At 38.8% G+C, this 24,088-nt stretch overlaps 2 protein-coding genes across 2 annotated transcripts in view; one reads left to right on the forward strand and one right to left on the reverse strand.

Moving 5' to 3' along the window:
* Nucleotides 1-13,780: 13,780 nt before the first annotated feature.
* On the reverse strand, nucleotides 13,781-15,970 carry lratd1 (LRAT domain containing 1). The gene is made up of 2 exons (XM_026290922.1): nucleotides 15,839-15,970; nucleotides 13,781-15,581 (listed from the first exon to the last, which is right to left on the reverse strand). Exon 2 carries the CDS (start codon nucleotides 15,542-15,544, stop codon nucleotides 14,762-14,764), a length of 783 nt encoding a protein of 260 aa, XP_026146707.1. The 5' UTR covers nucleotides 15,545-15,581; nucleotides 15,839-15,970; the 3' UTR covers nucleotides 13,781-14,761.
* Nucleotides 15,971-23,250: 7,280 nt separating this feature from the next.
* Nucleotides 23,251-24,088, forward strand: part of LOC113037910 (tumor necrosis factor receptor superfamily member 21-like) — a 21,466-nt gene continuing 20,628 nt past the window's right edge. The window contains 1 exon segment of the mRNA XM_026195231.1: nucleotides 23,251-23,265. Within this exon segment, the coding sequence (XP_026051016.1) occupies nucleotides 23,251-23,265 (15 nt within the window).

A 24,088-nucleotide genomic window follows, 5' to 3' on the forward strand; every position in this document is an offset into this window, starting at 1 on the left:
TCACACGGGCAAAATAGTGCAGAATGTTGTTTGATGCTGTGAGCAGTCGAAGTCGTGCCGAATGATGGGATTACGGCACTCGTGGATATTTCTGATTGCTGTGGAAAAAGTGAAGGTTTGGCAGTTCTGTATGCAAATTCGTTCCAGCAGGGGAGAGGTTGATGATTCAGCGCCAGACAGTCGTAGCCATAGCGACCCAGACACTCTCTACATCTTGTCCATCGGAAGCAGCAACACACAATGAGGGACCCTCGGTGACAGGTTGCTAATGGAAACAGTGACATGGTCAGAGCAGTGGGCTGCACACATGGCACCTTCCAGCCTTCCACACACACACACACACACACCGCAGCTTAATACAGCCACAAATACAATTACACACTGATTAGTCCCGGACGGCTTATTTACCCAAACACACAATTAGTCAAGGTCAGGGCAAATGAGGGGTCTCTCCTTTCATCCTCTCACACTTCCTGGGACCACTATGACAGAATAAAATAAAAAAAATCCTCCTTTTGCTTTTTGTTTGACTTCAGTATTTCTCTTCTGGCCTCCACTCCACTATGGTAATAAGACATTTGCTTTATACTACATAATTCAGTGAGACTGCCATGATTTACAATGTTTTCATATTTCCACAGATGGTTTTGTCCTGGTGTATCTTAATTCCTCGTAATCCGTTTCAGCTGCAAGTGTATCACTGCAGTCTGTGAGGAAGGAAATGAGTCACGTGTGATGTAAGCATGCAATCTCTCTCTCTCATGCTCTATCAATCCATCTATTGCATATAGAATTATTTCATGAACGAATAATGAATTAAGTCTTTACTTCGGAACTATTGTCACTCAGAAATTGCTACTAAATTTCTAAAATCTAAGAGACGCATTGAATTAAACATGAAATTATGAAGTAGAAAGACAGAAATAGCATTCTCTTGTAAAACATTGTATAGAACTAATCTTTTTATAGTGTAGATATTTTTACTCATCTCTCACTTCTCTCCTTTTCACACCAATATAATATCAAATACATTTGCCCTTAAAACAAGTGAAAGACATCTGCTTCGGTAACTCTTCCTGTTGAAACTGATTCTCACTTGTATCTATTGTTTTTAGTGTCAATTATTATTATTTTAAATACTATTAATGATAGCGTTAAATACAGTTTAAAAATAAAAGCACATTTGTAGTTTGGTGTTGATGAAGTACCGTACTGATGAGGTTGTGGGCATGCATAAGATAAAAAGGTTTGCAAAAAAATGGTATATGCAACAATGATGATACTGTAGTCATAATTCCTCTTTGAGCTCTTTGAGGTGTTTCTTAAACCCAACAGAGACAGGTTGCATGGTGATTATTATGTCCATGAGTGGCTGCATTCAGGGGATGTTACAGACAGGCTGACAGCATGGAGAAGATGAACTGGTCATTCACTCTTCTGGCCGTGTATACAGCAGATGTTTCATCCTAGTGTTCCCCTTTGAGAGTGTTAATTATGCTTGTAAAGGAGTTGCTTTAAAGAGGCAGAATGAGATGTAATCAATGCTTAAGTGAGCTGTTTGTGTGCAGAGAGAGACAGAAGGTGGAATACACAAAGCCAAAAGATTTCACAGTCTCTGGGCAGCCATTGTACTCTCTCTATCTCCCTCTCTATCTCTCTCTCTCTCTCTCACACACACACACAGACACACACACAGACTCAAATTCAAAGTCTGTTATGTTGTGTCTTTGAAAAATAAATTTTTGAAAGAACAGTTCAGTAGAAGGCTTCAGTTTCACACACATACTGGTAATTCAAAGAGCTATTGATCTTGCTTTCATGCAGATTTAGATTGGCATGTTGTTTTTATAAAAGCCTATAGTAGTTTTAGAAGTGAAATTTTATAATTAAACAATATCATATGAGCGTGTGTGCTGTTGTATTGAAAATGATTTTAATTACAGTTGTGCCGATATTCAGACCAACAGTATGATTGCAAGTGATGATATTTTTTATAGAACAGTTTAAAAATAATAATAATTAATAATGGGTAAGTCATAACATTGACACTGACATATAGATATGGATCAAAACACTAGTTGTGTTGCTGAAGGAATCAGTGTTGTTGAACAAATGGGTTGAGTAAATGATCTAATGTTTCACAGTGGCTGCTTCTAAAATCACTGAATAGTAGGGGTGGGAATACTTCACAATCCGATTCCGATTCCGGGAGTCGTGATCTGATTCCAAAATGATTCTTGATCTATATTTTTTCCTACATAAATTATTCTTCTGTGCAATTACATATTTACAACTTAAAATTGTATAAAAATTGCAGTTTCTATGCTTTTTGTTTATAGGTCTTTGTTTATAGTTCTGTCCTTCCAGATGAGATGTCCTGGCTCTCTGTGGTCATTAACAATCCCAGCATGTCTTTCAGAAAGAGTATAGGTGTGACCTCGGCATCCTGGCCAAAATGGCATAAATGAATGCATATCTGAAGCATATCTAAAGTAAAACACGGCGTGTGGAAGCACACACTGTCAAGCAATGTGCATGTGTCTCATAGTGCAAATTCTGTGCAATGAAGCCCACCGCATCTATAGCGCGCAAACATGCCATTTGCGGGGAAAAAAACTCTTCTGAATAGGGTATTCTTTTAAAGGGTCTTAATGAAACGTCTATAACTAATACTTTGTTTAAAGTGTCTCAATGGTAGAGTAAAAGAACACCCTTTTTACCTTGTCAAAAACAGTTCTGCAGAAATCAACTTTATTTTTTTATTTTTTTGCATATTGCTTTTAATGCTAATGAGCTCTGCTGACCCCGCCCCTCTCTTCTGTGGGGTGATGAACCGTGCTCTAAGAGACTGTTTCCTTTAGCCATGAAACCTGATAACTAGCATATTATTAGAAACAGTGAATGCAAAGATTCATTCAAAACCCTTATACGCAATACTGCTGTAAGTGAAGCTGGATCAGAAATGATTTGTGCAAACATAAACACATTTAGGTAAATCGGGGGTGCATTCCCTTCACAAACGAACATAATCCAATGCATCTTCAGCGGCAGATGTTGGGAGTAAATGATGACTGCTATGTTCATTATCACATCCAATAACAAAACACTTCATTTGCTTAGAAGCCATTCTAGTCTACTCCTGGTTCAATGGTGAAACAATGGCAGTCAGGCTGTTAACAGCTCACTCAGAGCGGATCTAATGTAAGACGGCACTGTCAATCATCAATTGTGGGAGGAACCGTCAATCATCAATTGTGGGAGGAACCTTTGTCTGCGTGATGTCACACAGATAAGAAGAACTGCCTGGTTTGAAAAAGAGGACATTATTTTTAGGGATTAAATAAAAACCAGTGGGTGGATTTTTATTATTATAGGGTAAATGTGTACACACACTGCAAACACACATTTATGTTCAAACAACATGTAAAAGTGGAATTAGCATTCAATGACCCCTTTAAATATGTAATTACTTTATAAATGATTAAAAAGTATGTTCTTTATAGTAATGTAATCCAGACATTCTACATTTGTCATGTTGTCATTGTCATGCGACCTACCAGTGTCATTTCAATGCAATTCACAAAACCTCTCCTTGCTTCATGGGACAGCAACAGCCGGATGCCTTGCCTTTGTCCATATAAGGTATTTCCTGGAATAGCAAAAGTTCTATAATTTCTGAGAGTCTCACTTGTGGAGATTCTGCGAGAGGGCCCCCTCTAGCGACGAGTATGAATGAAATAGACATCAACAGTCATAAACGGTCCACCCTGAAAATGGCTTTTGTAATTATATCTGTAACCGAATCAATTTATATTCCCCTGTCAGCCATTGTGGGGTAAAAACTAGCTGTTAAATCTACAGGAATATAGTTTAGCTTGTGCAGTTTGCTACAGATATGGGTTGCAAGCTCTGAGTCTAATTATCCAATCAAAGAACGTGAAAATGCTGACGTTATTATATCCCTGCTAGATGTCCCCAGTGTCGCCAACTCAAAATCTTATTGTTTAAAGCAATAGTTTCATTGCAATTTATTTTAAGCTATAAGTGCCTGCAATGTTGAATCAATGTTGAATGTTGCAACCGAGTGAAAAGCTATGAAATTAATAGAATAGACTAATGGGGATAATTTAATTCATATTAATAGGATTTTTTTTTTTAAATGGAAGTCCGTGATTCTGATTTGGGCAAGCAGAGTTCACGGCCCACCCCTGGTTTTTAGTATACTGATTAATGAGAATATACAATATAGAAGGAAAGTGTGCAATCTCGGATGCCTCCAATCACTTGATTCATTCATAAAAAAATCTATATTGCTTAACAAATAAGTTGAATGTAGCTTTCAATGACTCATTCCATATACTCATGCTACAAGTTACTGTCTTCTCGTTATAGCACTGAGGTAATCAAAGATGTAATTCTCCTAAAATAAAGAATACTTTTGTTCCAGTCTGTGTTTTTGCATCTATTCCACACATTCCTGCTTTCTTACTGTGCATTGAGAAGGTTTAATGTCTGTTTTGCGCATGATAAAATCACTCAGACATTTGCCTCGAGAGCTTTTTTACTCTACCCTTTCACTGTCTTCTGCCCTCCAGCTAGCATTATGCATTTAAATACAGCCTGTGTGCACACATTTATAATTGTTTACTGAAATCTTTTCCCCTTGTTACATTTAACTTCTAAGGTGTATCTAGTCTGTAGTTTCGTTATGAAGAACACTTCACCCACAAATGACAATTCTGTCTTCGTTTACTCACCCTCATGCTGTTCCAAACCTGTATGACTTTCTTCTGGGACACAGAAATAGATAGGGACAATGTGCAAGCTGTGTGAGTGATCTGAAATACCACACAATGAAAGCAGATGTCATAGTGGAACAACGTTGGAACAACATGTGGCTGAGTAAATGATGACAGAATGTTTATTTAAACTCTATACGCATGTGTATGCACTCAAAATGCTTCTGGCTTGCTGATCTTCAGAAAGTAGCACATATTTTAGTAGGTTTCATGTGCCTGAAATGTATCTACCTTTCCTCCTAATCCACAGAAGCCTCTGAGCAGCAGTTATCCATGAAATGAAGCGCTGACCACCCTCATCCCTTTAAACTCTGTTTCTCTCTTGTTGTCTTCCATCGTCTTGTCTTTTAAAGCAGGCAGAGTGGAAGGGAGAGGTACTGTGACGTTACCATGGTGATGCTCTTGTCTTCATCATAGGAAATTCAATATGCTTGGTGTAAAGTGTCTGTATGTTTGAACGTGTGTGTATGACCATGAGAGTGTTTTTGTGTATAGAAAGAGCCTGTGTTCATACTGTAAGTAAAGGCAGTGATAAAAGCTGAGTACACAGACAAAAACATCATTTTGCACAACTTGTTGTTAACGGATTTTAACAACAAGATGTGCTTGAGAAAAAACAACAACATGTCAATTACGGCTGTGTGCAATTAATGATACCTTTGATAAGATGCATACTAAGTGTCATAGTAATCTGGATGCCTTGGTATGTGTATATCTTAAAAGAAACCTAGCATGCTGATACAGCTGCCAGGGAGTTGTCATTTTTATATCTGATCGAATAATTCTTACATCACGTGGTCAACATTTGGTTTCGCAGCTAGTTCACAGATGCATTAGGCTGCCTGAAATTCAGCTATTATAATATTCAGCAGCAGACTGTTGAGCGAAATATTGAACTGTGGAAAATGAGATCGACGTACAGGAGGCCACGACTGCAGAGCAGAGGGCCAGAGCGCCTTATTTTGACTTAGCCGTGTTGTCTCTCCATGCAGTTCATTGCTTTACAGAATGTATGAGGGCTCTATTTTAGATTCATTTTGTGCTGCATGAATATTTCACACACTCTCTGGACTTTGTGGCAAAGCAAGTCGCTCTCCATTCACAAGAATCCTGTTGCGACATGTATCATATAACCAGGTTTGTTTTCTCTTTCGGTAAGCTCTTTTTGTCCTTCTGAACAGCTGGCCGTATTTCAGAATGTCATTTTTTTGTGCAGAATGTTGTTGCAGAGTATAGTTAGCTTGCTATACCTACTGTTTGTGTGACTGTTTATAGTCTTCTCTTGTGAAGGTTTCACTCTTTCAGTCATGTATAATTCAAAGCCAGGCTCTTGGTTACGTTACTAGATACATTCATTCCAAACCTCTGCAATCAGACTCCCTGAAGCTTCCTTTTACAACCAACCATAGCACAGTCCATACTCTTAATGCCAGACCCAATATTATGGAATAACACTTGTTGCTGAGAGTGGGAAGCCTCCAACCGTTCAGCCCATGGTAATTGAGAACACTGCCATAACAGAGGTAATTTGGACTGTACCTGGTTACAAAGTAGGGGTATTCTAGTCATTTGCTGTTACACCTCTTTTGTCCGCTCTGCAAAATGGCAATTTAGTTTCAAATGATGTTACTGCTTACAGGACACACTGCATTTGCAAATATTAGAGTACTGAACTGACTTTTAGCTCATTGTGTACCCTGCATTATACCATCATGTAAAATCTTGTGTAATGAACCATTCATTTTATGTCAGAGTTCATTTTCTGAGAATTTTAATTAACAGATTAAAAATATAGAAAAGTAGGGCTGTCAATTAAACACAATTTAATGTGATTGATATACCAAAAGAACCCCAAAATTGCAATTAATCATGTCCCTTACATTTTTAATCAGTTGACAGCCTTTATAATAAAAATAAATGCTTACAGAGTATGGAAAGGAATTGTGAAGTTTAACCATTCTGATTCCTTATGTTGCATTAACGAATATTATTTTGGTACAAAAATTTGACCTAATTATTTGACTAGTTGAGTAATAAATACATTTGAAATTATTTCAGTGAAGAAAAATAAATGGTCTACATTGGTTGTGCTGTATGTGTTTGATTCCCTAAAAAGAACCAACTCATTGAGGTATTCGTTCAGGAACTGGACTAAACTGCTTGTGTTGTCCCACATGCCTACAGAAAATGGATGAGTAAATGGACTGACGGTTTGGAGGATGGATAGATGATACCGCAGAGATCTAGTCTTTTATCAAGATGCTACACTTTCCGATCACAAAAACTAATAAGAATTGATGGAACCAAACGTCATTTGTCAATACTCAGCGAAATTAAATAATTACTGGGCCAATCATTTGTAAAAAAAAAAAACCTAAAACCTAAGTCAGTGTGAGATTAATAGGCCGAAAAAAAAAGTGTTTGTGAATGTGCATATCCTTCTCTCGCTGTATCCACCTCCAGTCAAGCTCTGTCATCCTCATGACATTGTCTCTGCAACTTTGACAATCATGTGCTGATACAAAAATAGAAGCAGGGGACACCTGTGGGGTGTGTGATTGCTGTTATGGAGGAGCAACTGATAAAATGCAGGGGGGAAAGTTCTCCCGGTCAAAGGACGGTCAAGCTGAGAAATAAATGCAGTGCTTAGCGGAGGAGAAGGAGGACAGAGAGAATGAAGCGAGACACTGAATGAGGGGGAGAAAGGTTGAGCTGAACATGTGACTGTGAAAACCAAAGGCAAAGAAGAGGAGGAGAGGAAAAATAAGGATCTAAAATGAGAACAGGATTCCAATGTATGAGTAGATGAGTAGATGAGATACAGTGTGTTAAATCAAAGCAACCGCAGTAACGTATGTGATTGGCTTTGGCAGAAAAAGCAACCGAGCCCAAGCATGAAGAAATACAAGATGGGAAAGGGAAGGGGGTAAATACGTATCCGTGCTAATAAATGTAGAACAAATACTTGCCAGTGTGTGAAATGTAACAAACCCTGGGAAAAAATGTTAGAGTGTGAGACACTAGAGTGGGAAACAAAGGTACGGCATTGTGCTCGGCCCAGCAGAGAGAGCAGAACATCTAATCCTGTACCTCTGACTCTCTCATTAACTCACTGACAGAGAGAGCAGGTGAAACATGAGAGCAGGAATGGAAAGTTGTGGACACGACTACGTGTGTCTGTGAGTGCCGGTGTGCCCCAACTGCTAAATTAAGTTTCCTGTCGATTTGTTTTGACTACATTTGAGTGCAACAAAACCAATTAAAACTGTAAAATATTAGTTACAGTGCTATGCTCAATATGTAGATGCAACACAGATGCACCCTCCAGAGAAACATTTAAGCACTGGGACCATGCTGTTTCATAAAAGATTTAAATGAAAAGGAAGCTCATCCAAAAATGAAAATTCTGTTATTACTCAGTCCTGTGTCATCCTAAATTAGCTTGATTGAAACACAAAGAAATTATTTTAAAAAAAAAGAACACTGGCCATTTTATTTCATAAGCTGTCAGAAAGCACTATAGAAGCACAAAAAAATTAGAATGGTTAATGTGAAGTCTTTCTTTAGTTTTTGTAATTTTCGACCTTGACAGCTCCACTACTCATTCATCTTCATTATATTGAAAGAGTGGCCAGATATTATTTTTACAAAATTCACCTTTTGGATTCAGCATAAGAAAGTCATACAGGCTAGGGACAACATGAGAGTGAGTAAATGTGTTTCTTTTTTTTCTTTTTTTTTTTTTGTTTGTTTGTTTGTTTGTTTGTTTTGTGAACAGTTCCTACAGTTACAATGACATGCAAATGGACACAAATGAAAATGCAGTAAAAGAATATAAAATACTGATGACCCCTGAAAATTCAGGTAGTGATAACTGCTACTTTTTTAAAAAAAAATCTCTAAAGAACTGGCTTCAGTACAAAACTAGTTGCTAACAGTGTAATTAAAGATACACCAGAAATATGTTTAACTCTCTCTCTCTCTCTCTCTCTCTCTCTCTCTATCTCTCTCTCTCTCTAAATGTGCTGCAAACAAGTCACACACCAAGAGTTTTCTAGTTACTGTTGTAAATAATAGCATTAAATGCTTAAAGGTACAGTTAACCTGTAAATTCTATCATCATTTACTCACCCTCAAGTTGTATAATTTGCGCTCTTCTCTAGAATATTTCACACTTTCAACAGATTTTCACCATACAATAACAGTCAGTGTACTCCAAAATTTTTGGCCAAGAGAAAAAGATCTGTTAAGTACACGCAAAAGTCTCCATTTGCGCTCCATTCATTCTCATAGATGTCTATAATAGAAAAAAAATTTTGACTTTTCTTTCTTATAGAACCAGAATCCACAATGCTACAGTGTCTCACATGAATCCTTCTCTCCACTATCACCAACAGCTGTGAAATCTCCATTTTTCCCAAGCCATAACTACACAGAGTCTCAGTTCACCTCACAAAAGAAACGGGCCTCTTCTGATCCAAACCTTAGAGAGACTTGTGAGAGATTGCTTCATTTTTTTAAAAGAGAGCTGTCATTTTTCATGAGGCAGGTTGTTTTTCCTCTGTCATCGCTGTCCGTGTTCACTGTACGGTGCAGAGGGAGACAAGAGGAGCAAACACTTCTGCAGTAATTGGGTACAGACCAAGAACTTTGGCGTGGCCCAGCGTAAGCCGATGTGAGCCTAGTAGGAATAGAGTAAACATAAAAAGGGAGCAGGGGAGACTGTTGGGGTCAACATGGACTCGCAAAAGAACACAATACATTAACATAATGAGGCTACTGGGGGCTGCGTAAACAATCTACCTTATTTTCTACAGGTGGCAAAACGTCCAACGGCTGTTTCTGAGAGCCTCTATTCATGCTAAACAGGTCTGCACATGCTCTGACGTGATGATCGATCGGGAAAAAAATAACATTTTCTGCAATTTAAAATGCAAGTCTTAGCTGGCTGCTCACCTCACACACTATATGTTGATTTTGTTGAGTCATTGTAGATGCTTTCTGGAACTCAGCTTGAATTTTTATCAGACAGCGCTCTTTCACAGCCAGCAGTGCTCTCTCGCTTAGAAGCGTGAAACAGAATTTGCTGAATTCTGCAATGTGGCGCATTATGCTGTGGCATTATAAAAAGAGCCTATAATATGATATGACCTCGAGTCTAATCTACTCTCTAAGGATCCCCTATACACACTGTAGCTCTGACCGATTCAGTATGTCCTGTTACAGGGAGTCCATCTCAATGAACCCTTAGCAGGACAGAATTATTATGGGTGTGCTATAGAAATTTAAAGATCTTTATCTGTATGCAGAACAAATAGGTTATGTAGATATGCCTTATACTACCACTCCAGACCTTTTTTCGACATTATTATGTTTACCATGGTACTGAATGGTCACATATTCATGTACCGCAGTATTTAAGTGGTGTGGTACTTCAACAAAGATCCAAAACAGTATGGTAGTTATATAAATTGCATTCAGTTGAATAGTTCAATAAACTGCACATGCAACAAAGAGCTGCATCATTAACAAACAATAGAAGTCATCCACCTTATCCAGCTCTCTTTTTGTTCACTCTCTTAAAAATATATTGTTTATTGACGCAAAAGTCATAGTTAATGTTTTGTTAATAGCGAGAATCGAAACTTTAAATAAAGTGTGACAGATTTAGACTGCATTGGTCGCTGTAGCTGAAATAATGGCAGAATACTGCAGAAAAATATCCTGTTACTATTTCGCTGTGACAAGCCACTGCAAACGTATAGGGTGTGAATGAACTATCTGAATGAAACAAACCATTTCAGACCTTTTTGCAAATCCATTTGACTTATTAGACCAAGACAGATATTCACAAATTTGGCTATGCTAGTTCTGATTCTAAACAACTGTTAGAAAACACAAGAATTGATTGCTTGAATATTATCGGAGAAAGTTGTTCTGAAGTCAGTATATATCGATTCCACTGACAAATAAGGCTTGGAACAGGATATTGCATCCAAAAACCCAATGTAGTTTCTTCTCAGTGCACCTTCATTTCAGCAGTTCTAAAAAAAATAAAATAAAATTGCTGTAAAATTTAATTGACGAAGGGAAAGAGAAAAAACACAAATGTTGCTGAATTTCTAAATCCCTCCTCTACTCTTGAAGCCAGATTACCAGTTAGCCTGCTGGTATAAATGAATGTCCGAACGAGTCTGAAAGAGAGGCAGGATTTCAGTGGAGCACAGATGCTATGTATAATTCTCCCTTAGCAGAAGCAAATGCATTATTCTTAGTTCTTTAATCAAGCAAAAACAACAAGCTTTCCCTTAAAGAGACTCCTCATCCTCTCTCATAGCTTCAAGTAAAACCATATTCAGTAGATGCAAGCTAAATGACTGGCTGAGGTTTCCCCAGTAACAGACACACACACAAACAGGACGGCACACATATGGCATATCACTGAGATGCAGATTTTGTTTCAGGCTAAAGATATTCTGTTCAGCTCATGTTGGCAACATCTACTCCCCTCAGCCCATAGCTCCTTCACTCCTGTCCTCATTCTCCACATATAGCCCGATGCCCCACTATCCTAAATTTCCAGCGTCAGAAAAAAAGCTATTGGTACATGAGGCGGGGGTGGGAAAATGTCTAGAAAGGGGATCCCACAAATCGTCTCGTGAAAAAGTGGGTTACTGGGGCTGCTGGGATTGGTGAACAACAATGTGGTGGATACAAGACTGGAGAGACAGTGGTGATGACATGTTCTGAGCCAAAGAAAATGAGTGTGTGAGTGTTAATGTCTGGTGTTTCTCAACCGTACTTGTCAGTTCAGTGTCAAAGTACATACTAATAAGGCTTGCAGCTCAATACTAAGTTTTTATGTGGTGGAAAATGGCTCAGAATACTAAGAACTGACATACTTTACTGTAATTTTACAGCATTTTGTGACCAATGTAAATTTGCTTGATTTCAGTATGTATATAAAAGTCTGGTTATAATCTTTTTTATCTGTAATTTGAGGAATAAAATATGCCATAACTAATATAAAATGTTTTTAAATCTGTTTTTACTAACATTATTAATGCCTGTTTTCCATGGGGAGACAAATAACATAATGTGCCTCTTTTGATTTAATTTGCACTAAACAGAGTGATAATTCACTTAAGTCAATGAATGCAAAACTATTTAATCATATTAATCATCTAGTTAAACTGGGTTGTGGATGTAAAATTAGCTGTAGTCATTTAATGAATTTGTCTGTAACGTCTACGATGAACTCATCTGACATCTTTCCTAACCGTTAGAAACCTGTCCCACTTGTTTTTATTCATGCAAACGCCCCGCTTTCCATATTAACGGCTCAAACTGACACACCTGACACAATGTGTTGTGCATAATGTCGATTCATGATTAACAGCCTGGCCTGGAATAGTCACACAAAGAATAAGCAGTAAAGAGTGTATGTGAAATGAATATGCTGAACACACACTACAGGAACTAGCCCAATCTAGTAAATATTCAACTAGATTATTAACAGGAAAGGCAAAAATTATCATTTATTCAATGTGTAAATCCATAAACGCATCTGTGCTTGACAAAGTCATAACCTGCAGCACAAAGGTAAACCTTGTAAAATGGACTTCGGCCTTTGCATTATCCAAACTGATTTTCAGAATGACTTGTTAGTGTTGGCCAGCACAAGCTCTGTAAAGGGTCCAGCCACACAGACCTGAGGCCCAATCAAGCCCCACTGAACATAAAGCATAAATGATCCCAGCTGCAGCCTACAGCCTCTAATAGGAAAACAAACAGAGCATGACCATATTTACTGATGCTAGAGAGCATCTATGTGCACAGACACACACATATACACAGCTCTCCCATTACTTAATGCAAACCTTGCAGCCAAAACTGGAGACTGCAGTTAATTTGGATGTATGGTTGACTCACCCTTGTGAGTATGTATGTACCACAAGCGGAGCAGTCATAAAACTTTATATGTATAATTAAAGTAACAGACGCAAAATAGAATAAAAAGTGTCTCCTATGAGTCAAAGTTAGAAACACGCTGCTGATGATCATCGTCCATAACAAGCCAAGAACAAAAGGACAGTGTCTCCATACATCAACAGCTGCCCACAAGGCATACCCTACTAATGCAGCAATGATAACAAACGACTGCCCTGCTGGCGGTAAATAAATCCATCAAAAATCAAATGAAGGAATGATCGATACAGTGACAGAAGGTTGATGTGTGAATTATAATGCATCGGTTAGGCACTCGCGTGAGGTTACCTCAGCCAGCACGTGCTCGCTTATTGCATTTGTACGCAGGCAAAACAGTATGAAAAAGAGCTAGAGACCAACCCAATTTTCATAGGGCAATCTACATTTATTTAAATAAAAACAGATGTTGTTTTTTTACGAACTAACTGAAATACAAAAATATGGACTCCAAAAACAGAAAAATGTTCGCTGCGTTTGTTAATAACAGAATGAAAACAAAGGCTCACGTGTTGTCGCCTGTAGGGGTTTAGAGGAACTAATGCAGCTGGACAGATATGCAATAACTGAGCTCCACATTTAATATTAAAGCTCTGGAGTTCAGTCAAATAGGAGACATGTGGCAAGCTGTTTTAGCTTTATTCCTTTAACTTAACTTTTTTTTTTTACATAGAGTAGTCCAATAGCAATTAGTGTATTTATGGATTTCACTATACCCTAATTATTCATTCAACTGTCACAATTTTAATAATGACAACAAATATCCAATGGTACACATTTAGGATCTGTGGTTCAGATCTGAACTATTCCGAGTCCCGCTTGACTAGTAACCATTCATTAGGTCCTAGGAGAGGGCTATTCAATTAATTTAATGGACAGATTATTTAATTGAAAATAGGGGATAGGGCTATAAAATTAGAAATTAAATATAAATGCATATTCAGCAGTAAAATAAACTAATATTACCAACACCAAAATTTATAAAAACATTAGTATCTGTCTGTAAGTCAATAAAAAAAACTAATTTATCACATATTTTTCTGTAATTAATCATGATTAATTGGATTTAATCGCTAATTGCTCAGTGAATGTGAAAAGCTGAACGTGCAGCCTTTCAAACTCTGATAATCATCTTTGTCCAGCATCTACACTATTTCTCACAAGAAGTTATGACAGATAATGCTGTCTTTATACTCGTTTGAGCTATAATCGTGGATATCTTATAATCCTCACACAAACGCTTGTGAACGCTTCATCTATTGATATCGTGGTCTCTAGTAGGTTGTTGTTGTTATGTCTCTTCCTTTTCTTTTTTTGGCTGTGAAAAAACAGCCTGGGCCAGTGTTTCCACCTTGTGGACAAACTAATTAGTGCTAAAACAATTCAACGCATATGAGTGAACTGTGCATACTCTTCCCTCTGGCTGAATGAAGATGATTTGGTTTGGGCCCACGGGCTGCCAATTGAAATGCCCTGTACTAAAGCTATTGATATTGATCTTAACTGTTACCTTAACATTTTACATACTGTTAACATTTGATTTTTCACTTATATGTAATGACTAGCTTAGTCAGAATGGCTTCTTTGTAGTTCAAACAGAAGTAAAATCAGAATAATCTGATGAATAATGAGCCTATTATTAACAAAAACAAATGCTAGTTAGTAATGAATAAATGTCAAAACGGCTTGCCACAGACATGTGAACGCATCGTGGTCACCATCTGCCGCAGCAGGGCTCGGGTGCGAATTTGAGGGGGCTGTATCGGTTCATGGGCAATCTGTGATAAGGGCACACCTTATGTTTTATCTTTTTCCTTTTTGAGGGTACAGGGTGACTATAGTGGGGCCATCACACCACAACCAAAAGGGGCGTTGTCTTTGACAAAACATGTTCACACAAATACGCACAACCCTCCCAAAGTCCTGAAATAAAGGTAAGCAGCCCTTGCTCAAGGCATGCAGAGAGTCCCAAGCGCTCATTCCTTGCCGGTCACCAGTGACAGCTCCTTGAGAATGCCACTGGCGTCCACGCGCCGTCTCTCGCGTATCATCTCCTCCAGGCTGCGGAACATGAGCGTGTGCGCGGTGCTCTCGGACAGGTGCACCTTCAGAAAGTAGCGCTGCTCGACCGAGTGCGCCTCCCCGCCAGCTTTAAACTCCCGCTTTCCGAAACGGCACCAGGCTGCGAAACTTTCCGAGTTTGTCCAGCAAATCTCGCCGCTGCTGAGCCCCACGTGCCCGCTCGCGTTCTGCATCACCAAATCAGCTGGCAGCGGTCGGTAGCGGTACCGATTGTTCACTATCCTGCCCTGCCGACCGCAGCTGATCTCAAACAAGCTGTCCTTGCGGATCTCCCCCTTGTAGAGGTGAATAACCTGGTCCTCCCCTTCAAAGATCGCCCAGTGCGGGGGTTGTGCGTTGGCCACTAACTCCAGTAGATCCCCGGGTTTGCACATGGTCAATAAAGTTTTCACCGAATAAACATTCAGGTCCTCGTTCTCTCGCAGTTTGGAGTATATACATTCCTGGCAGCAGAACGCCGAGTACTCGACCTCGTTGAGCGCAACCGGACCGTCTTTGCTCGGGCTGTTGTTGTCTTTAAAGCTGTCAGACTGCGATCGATCGTCCAGTTCTTCCTCCTCATCGGAAAAGAAATACGCCACGCCAACACGTAACTCGTCCTTCTCGATGCCCGATGGATCCCCGGTGGGTAGCTCGCTGTAGTTCAGGTGGGTGATCCGGTCCAGTTGGTTTCCCATCAATAACAGGGCAGAGAAGAGACATGGAATACTGCTTCTGAAATACAAAAGGGGTTATGTGAGTGTCATGCTAGAGAGGCGGGTTGGAATTATTCTGACGCGCCCAAAAATGCTGTCTAGGTACAGAGCCGTAGTAGGTCACCTCACAACACAATAAACCACGCGCACCTGGGCGCGTAAACAAGCCAGTCGCGCAGAGCGCGGTACAAAGACGCAAAGGGTGAGTCAATGTTGAGCTGCACACTAAGCTTTTGTTAATAAGTTCACAACATAACGCCTCGAACGGACGCGTACCTGCGTATTTCCCCAGGACTATGGCTAATGGTCCTTTCTCTCCATCGGTGCTTGCGCTGTGTGTATCCCGCAAAACAAAACACGTTTTCCTCCCCCTTACGTGTCCTCCAAGGTACACTGGATTTTCTAACACTTTGCACCGCCGCACTTTAAATAGTCTAGAAAACCCCGCCCCGACCAGCAGATCCTGCCCTCCTCACGGCGATTGGTTCGGAGCCCTCATGAAAAACTTAGACCTTTGCTCGGAGGCTTATAATATTTCAGCTGTTTGTGTTGTTCGCAGCCTTCAAGACCCAAAGGGTTTGGCAGATTTGTCAAATATAACAATAGTAAATCTAGGCTTGAAATAGAGCTAGGAAAGGTTAGAGATTCATTATAAGGACATGTGGTTCTGAATGCTTGATTAGCTCTGTCAAAACAAGTTAAAGTTTCGGTTTGCAGGGAGAACACTTTATTAAAGCAGTAGCTTATTCAGATTCAATTATAGCTATATATTTAAAAACATACAATTAAAAATGAATTAAAGATGAAATAATATTAATAGATGCTACTTTTTATTCTAATAGTTTATTAGCAAATATTGAAATTAGTATTGATTCATAAATTATTTTTTCACTGTTAGTTCATGTTAACTAATGTTGTTTAACTAGCAGATGAAATATTATTGGAAAAGGATTACCTATTTACAAATTGTCCCCATTCAGTTCGAAGTGCCTCACCGTAACACAGATTTTTCTTTTTTCTTAGATTAAAGGGGTGTAATATCAAAATATTTTTTATGGTAATAAGCATTATGCCATAAATGCTGTGGACTGTGTGTATCTTGCATTCAACCTGGAATATTCCATTACATGACCTGAAATCTATATGATACGATAGAAGCTGTTTTTTTTCTGTCTGGTCTGGTGTGGTCCTCAGAATCCTCCATTTATCTTCCTCACACACAGGGACATATATAACACACACTAGCTGTCATGAGACTCGGACAGCCTAGTGACTGAGTAATTTTTCTTGCGGCATCGTCCAGCCATTCATAATCAAGAGTTTATTTACTGAAATTAAATTTCCAGCCCTCATGCAATAACACATGCACACACATGCAATAACACATGCACACAGATACATGGTATCGACGTGACCATAATATGCCACACGCAGACACATATCCCCACACAAACAAGGCACTCGAGTGGCAGGGCTTGAAGTTGGAATGATTTAGATTTGAATTATTCTGCAAAGACAGATCCAATTATCCACCTATGAAATGGATTCCCCTTGTGTCACAGTAATACACCCATCTGTGCTTATGTAGTCTGCATGCGTGTTTAATATGTATAGATGCTCTGCCTATGTGTATGACGGTGTGTGTGTGTGTGAGAGAGAGAGAGAGAATCTTTTTGAAAGGCAGATGTAGAGAACCCTGAAAGAATCTTGATGCTTTGGTACACATAAATACATATAAACACACACCTACCTAGGTGTCAAGAGTGTGAATACTGCAGTGCATGTGTGAGAGAGTGACAGAAAAGAAATGGAAGAGAATGATGTGAGAGAAATAAAGGGACAACACACAATATCCACAGGACTTCTTCACTTTTCTTCAAAAAAGAGAGATGGGCCATATTTGCAGTAAACAAGCACGCTGTAATCATATAAGAACACCAGGGAAAACAAGTCAAGCACAAACAAAGAAGAGGAGGAAAGAGGGATGAGAGCAGCGGAGGAATAGAAACCAGGAGAAAAAATGGCTTTTGGTAACAATGACCATGTGGCAGTCTTGCATTCAATATATCCAGCTGAAGGCTTAGGCTTTGAGAAAGCAGTATTTTATGGGCTTCATATAAAACGCTGCCAAGATAACTAATCATTCCCTCTATATGAGTTTAGCAGTTGATGTATATGAACCCCTTTGCAAGCATACAGATAAACACACTTGTATCTATCTTCTGCCTCTAACAGGTATAGAGTTTTTACCTAAAAGAGCTCCTTTTGCTGTTATTATTCCATAGAAAAGTGGAAGAGCATTGTAATATATACTGTGGGGACCAAAAGCTTCAGACCATTGAAGATCTGTTTTTCATTTAAACTTTGAAAATAACAATAATAATAATAATAAATAAAAGTTTAACAAAACCTTAAGTTATACAAAACCTACAGTACTGGATTCTGTTTGAGTTCTAGGGTGCTCATTAAATAATACATTTGTTACCCCTAATCACATAATGCTTTATTTTATAGATTGTGTACATTTACATAAACGTGGAATTTGAGTGCTGTCATCACAAAAAAAAAAAAAACTAAGGCTACGTTCCGTCTGAACGGCCAGGCCACATGTATCCGACCCGTACGTCATTAAAAACACTACAAACGTCATAATTCTGCGTTGAAGTAGGCGGGAACGAGAAGAGCCACTCACATCAGTATCCCACCACTCCTGGCTGTGGACTCCGCACCCACACGTTTCTCTGTACCGACGTTGCTAACAACTGCCTCCAAAAACGCCATGGCCAAAAACCTTGCTCTCCTCCTTCTTTTTTAATTTTCTTTTGAAAACGAAGAAGATTGTAATTGGTGCTGGTTCTGTTTGGAAAATAACTTTAATATTGCAAAAAGAGCTCCGCTGTTGACTTACACTGTTGTTGACATCCATGGTTTAACGTTAGCTACTTCCCGCAAACAACGAGTGACGTCGTTCACCGTTGAGTACTCTTCTGCACATGTTGGTCACTTCTGGGTCATTTCACGTTCACATAGGAGATCACAAAAGGTCGCATTTAATTGGAAATGTGAACGGCCTTGTAAAAAAATCTAATAAAAAAAAAAAATCGGAATTGAGCATTAAGCCCTGCAGTGTGAACGTAGCTAATTCTCATAGCCTATCTGTTGATTCTTGCACCACATTCCATCGTCAAGGCCTATAGAAAACACCTGGGTTGTAAATGTGAGTTTGCTGTCTTTTCGGTGAGCAATGTGAAACATTGTCAAGAAATTACTCTGTTGAGTTTTTTAATTGGAAAACATTATACATTAATTTTTTAATTGATCTTATGTGTCAGTATACGATAGATTGAATGTGTTTGGTCATTGCATCCATGTCTTCTACCGCATCTCATGTTTTTAAAAATGTGGTGCTTTAAATACGTTATTATATTCAATTTTTAAATGCAAAGCAAACATGTTCTGTGTGAATGGCTCAAAACACTAAAAGTTCCAGGAAGTAAATAAAAAACTTTGCTGCTTTGTACCAAAACAAGGAATGAATCCAAATCCAGCCTGTTCTTTTCCCGCTTGCTTGTAAGCCGCACAAATTTGTCCATTCAATTGTAAATGTTTTCTAATGCTACCCAAATTTTAATGAAAGAAAATATGTTTTAAATTTTTTTGAAGCTGATATACATATCTGAAAGCTGAATAAATAAACTATCAACTGATGTAGTTTGTTTAGGACAGGACAATATTTGGCCGAGATACAACTATTTGTCCTGGAATCTGAGGGTGCAAAAAAAAAGAAATATTGAGAAAATCACCTTTAATTTATTTCAAGTTTTCTTTTCTCTTTTGATTGTTACAAACTGTTTGTGAATAGATAAGATCCCTAAAGTTGCAAAGACTAAAGTCTCAAACCCAAAGAGAGATTCTTTATGAAAGTTAAGAGTCAGTCACACCCTCCTAAAATGCCTCGTTTATTAAGCACGCCCCCACATGTCTATGTCACTCTGTAGGAAGCCATACTGAGATGCTGTTTTGTTGTGAAAGCAAAAACTACTTTGTTTGGTTGATTTATGTCTTATTCCTCTCATCGCGAAGCAAACAGTAAAATAAAATAAAAACTTGAAGAACAGTCTCGCTGCTTTTTCTTCTGTGTGGGCGTATTCAAGCCGCGCGCTTCAGTCAGGACACAACTAGAAATCAGTGGTTAAGTTGAGTTTACAACACTGTTCCAGAACAGTTCAAACCAAATATTCAAATGTGTGCAAAGGATTTGACAGGGGACAATGACTGTTTCTTGGAAGAGTGGCCTACAATGCCAGTTTTCCTGTGAATTCAGTTCCCGTTTCCCCTTCGGTGCGCCTGCTGATCACATACAGTCTATGATGCTGACAAATACTGCTGACTCACAGCCTTGTAGTACGTTTTCATATGATGATTCAAACGCGAGTTTTGAGCAGTCCAGAGTAGCGCCTGTTGTTTGTCATTTCTCTGATCACAAATGCAGACATGGTTTTATGTTTACGCTGTGCGATGCAACACAACATGTTAAAAGATAGCAGAAGTAATTATGATCAGTAATTATTACCCAATAGATGTAACAAATGCATTGTTTATAATTGGTTTTATTGGTTTTGTCTCGTTGCGCCGGGACACGGCATCACAGTATGGTAAGGGGTGTAACATTTCCATCACACGGTTAAGCGGTCAACCAATCAAAACGCACTAGATAGCTGGCCAATCAGAGCACAACTCGTTTTTCAGAACGATGAGCTTTGAAAAAGTCAATGCGTTTCAGAAAGGCAGGGCATAGTGGAGAAACAATAATGTACAGTATGTGGAAACCTTAAAACTTAAACCTTAAAATGCATAAACACATTTCATTACACCAAATACACAAAATAATTTTCTTTTTTTGCAACGTCATATGACCCCTTTAAGTTCTCTGTCACAGTCATACAACAATAACACTGCCAGTCAATCTCTTACAGTCAGAGTGAGTCACAGGTTCTGAGTGCAGCGGGGTAGCGTTCCAAACTGTGCCTGTGCTTTAAGGGCCCTGACCCTGCTTTTGACCGTACAGTGAGTTCAGCTTCCATGCCAAAATGACAATTTAATCCTCACTCTCACAGGACACCACAGATCTTTTTTTTAGACCTGCAAGAAAGAGTTGTGTTTTTGAGGTGATGTTATAGATTGTGTTCCCACATCGGGTGAAGAGAGGGTATTGACAATTCTTTCACACATTTCCCTTATGGCCCTTTTGTAGAATTCCCACAACACTGTGCTATTGATGGAGCAGCTCACTGACAGTTCATTGTCCTCTTCTCTGCTTTCAGCGCTGCCATCTTTACTCACCCTCCTTTTTTCTACACTTTGATACTATTAGTAGGCTGTGCTCCCTGAGCCTTTATCTGAGAGAAGTGTGCTCTCAGCCCTACGCCCTATCACTGCACAAATAACTATTATCAGGACTGGTTTCCTGTTATGAGCCAGCTGGCTTCGATGGCATTTCATATGAGATTTTTCTTACCATCGCTGAACCTTTATAGGGCCCCAGCCCGCAATGTCATATCCTGCTGTGCTTCTATCCCAGAGTTGTGTGCTTATCTGCCACCAGACCCATTAGAAAGCCTGGTGAGGAACTAATGAAAAACGAGAGTTCAAAATGACTGGTCAATCGGAGAGAATGAGCTAATAACTAGCTGTCAGACAGAAGGGTTAATGCAGAGGCTGAGGTGGTGCAAGGAGGTTTAGCAGATTTTTCTTCTGAGAAAGTATGTCAGACTAACAGAGGCTGTTAAATTATAAGCTTTGGGTTAAGGCCAGTCCAATGATTAAATACATTTTCATATCATCTGCCAAATGGAAAGTGTCTGAGAAAAAACAGCAAGATGGCATTTTAGGCGATCCAGCTGAGCTTTAGCTTTCTGGATGTTGAAGAGTGAACAACTTGACTAAGCGCTGACAGGAACTGGGTAACTGGTGTTTTCTGTTTGGCTTTTCAGCAATAATTATATTGCCAGTTGTTGGTCAATGCACTTGTTTACCTTCAATCACTATACTGAGTTTTTCTCTGACACCTGTCTTGACTTTTTAACGTGCAAGCTCTGGTCGATGTGGATCTTGAAGCAGCATCTTCCTAGGGAAATCTTGCAGGTTTGTTCACCAATCAGAGCCTTTTAAATTTCAACTAAATTCTTTAATTTCAATACAATATAATATATAAACCTGATGCAGGATTTCTATTTGTTTATATAACATAAATATCAAATTAATTTGGAATGTAAAGAAATTAATTTATTTAGCTTGAAAGCTGGCTTGACAAAGTGTTGTCTGAAAGTTTTGAAAAAAGTTTTAAAAGCCTTGAATTTAGAAAGTCAGACATACAGACAGACTGACAGACAGATAACTTATAATGGCATTTTCTGGACTAAGATGGAAAACATATTCATTTCCCAGAATACATTATCAATGTAGATTTTTCCTCATTCAAATTCTAGTTAAGCTCTGCAGAGAGTGGCCAATTCCAGTTCTACCTCATAGATTAAAAGAGAGCAGATTCTTCAATTCCGAATTTTGCACAACCTTATATCTCGATCTTAATAAGCATTTTACATTTCCTAGCCTCATAAAAGGCAAAAGGGCCATGTTCACCAAAACGGTTATGCCCATCTGTAAGTTTAAAATGAACACCATGATTTTTCCCAGGCTAAGGTTCTATTTTGTTGTCAGCAGAACAAGCAGGAGGAAATGCAGGCAGATCGGCACATTCCATTTCCCTGACAACATAACAGCCTTTGCCCCCCTTCATCGTTCAAAACCAGTTTGCTCCTGTTGTTTATTCTTCCACAGCTCCTGACAGACGCGCTGATCCCCTGTTCTCAGATCAGAGAGCGTCTGTCTTTGCTTCTCTGGAGGGAAAGCAGTTAGTGTGTGTTAAAGTGTCAGCATCGTGACATGCTCAGAGACAAGCAAAGTTAACAATTAAATGCAGTTGAGAGTGGTTCTTTGTTATTCTGGTTTTGTTTGTAACACGTTCTCGTGTTCCACAAAGTTAATGCTTAACTTGTGGCTCGTTAAACAAAAGGCTGCCTTAGTTTTTCACTCAGTCTAACATCAGGGGTGTTTATGGCTTTGCTGCTTTGGCAGCAAAAAATATGCCCTGAACAATTTGACTACAAGATGATTATGTTCAATTGGAAGCACTAAGAAGCAGATCCACGGTGTCTATGTGTAATTTAGGTCATATATTACTACAGCAAGACATTTATAATTGTTGTAGCTTCTGGTGCTTCCAACACACTCTAGACCCTTTTAAATGTGTATGCAGTCCCTAAGGAATGTCATTATGTATAAGCCATTTCTTTGATGAGAGAGAGATTTCTTAACAACATGTATAATCCACCAGGACATTGCAGGAGAAAATTATTGACTACTTTCCGATAAATTTGATCCTTGAATCATCCTTCTATACATACATTTGCCGTTGTTTTCTGCTCTATTAACAGTATGTCCCTGAGTATCTTTCAAGGTCTGTTGCATCAGTAGTGTTGCTTTTTCCCGCACTCCTATGCACCTCACTGATTACTCTGTTTACTGGAATGTTGTATGAAAAGCATTATCTTTATGTCTGTTTATCTGGCCATGAGTCCTTAGCTGGTTAACTAAGAAAATAGGAGAAAGCATGCAAAGAAAGGAACATGGGTCATCTGGAGGTCAGTCATGCAGCAGAAGACTGAGCTCTAGGAACATTGGCTCAAGCCTCAAACAAGAAAGCAGGTATCACACTGTGACTCTGAATTCATTGCAGCCAGCATTTGCTGTAGCCATAAAACCACAGAAAAAAAAAACCTATAGCTCATCCATGGTTTCTTGCAGTATACACTTGAGACAGCCTAGGCTGAACAGCATTTAAAAAAATGGATTTGAACATGGTAAAACCCTAGGCTTAAAAAATTATTAATACTAAACTTCCATAAGATGAGCATTTTGTATCTTTAAATCTTTGTAATTCACTTTGTAAAAATCCTAGTAAACCCTTTCCCGAGCTATTTGTGGTGATATAAAGTACTGTTAGCTTCATAAGCTCAAAATATGTGCTTGTTCCATCTGTGATGGGAGTGATGCCTAATGAAAAATAATCTGCACCATAATTACAACGGAATGCAATGAAAGGTACCATATGTTTAACGCTGATGATTAATAACTCTGCAAGATAAGTAAGAGTTCTTTATGATGTATTCTTTTTTTGTAAAAAGCCTGCACAGGTGATTAATTAAAACCTGCTTTTGGAAAATACTTGTGGCACATTTGTCATAAATGCAGATGTATTGCGCTGAGACTGTGAAGACTACAACAAGTAGTCTGTGCTGATATTTCAAACTAGAGGGTATTTTGTATTTTATCTTAGTAGTAGGCTGTCATGTTGTTGTGATTGCTAAAGAACTGTATGTCTCCCAGATTAATTTACACCTCCGAAAAAATCTCCCAGCACTTTTTTTGCCCCAGGCTTGCTCTTAGAAGCTCCACACTTGAAGT

Source organism: Carassius auratus, chromosome 20, assembly GCF_003368295.1.
Source record: "Carassius auratus strain Wakin chromosome 20, ASM336829v1, whole genome shotgun sequence".
Taxonomy (NCBI): Eukaryota; Metazoa; Chordata; class Actinopteri; order Cypriniformes; family Cyprinidae; genus Carassius; species Carassius auratus.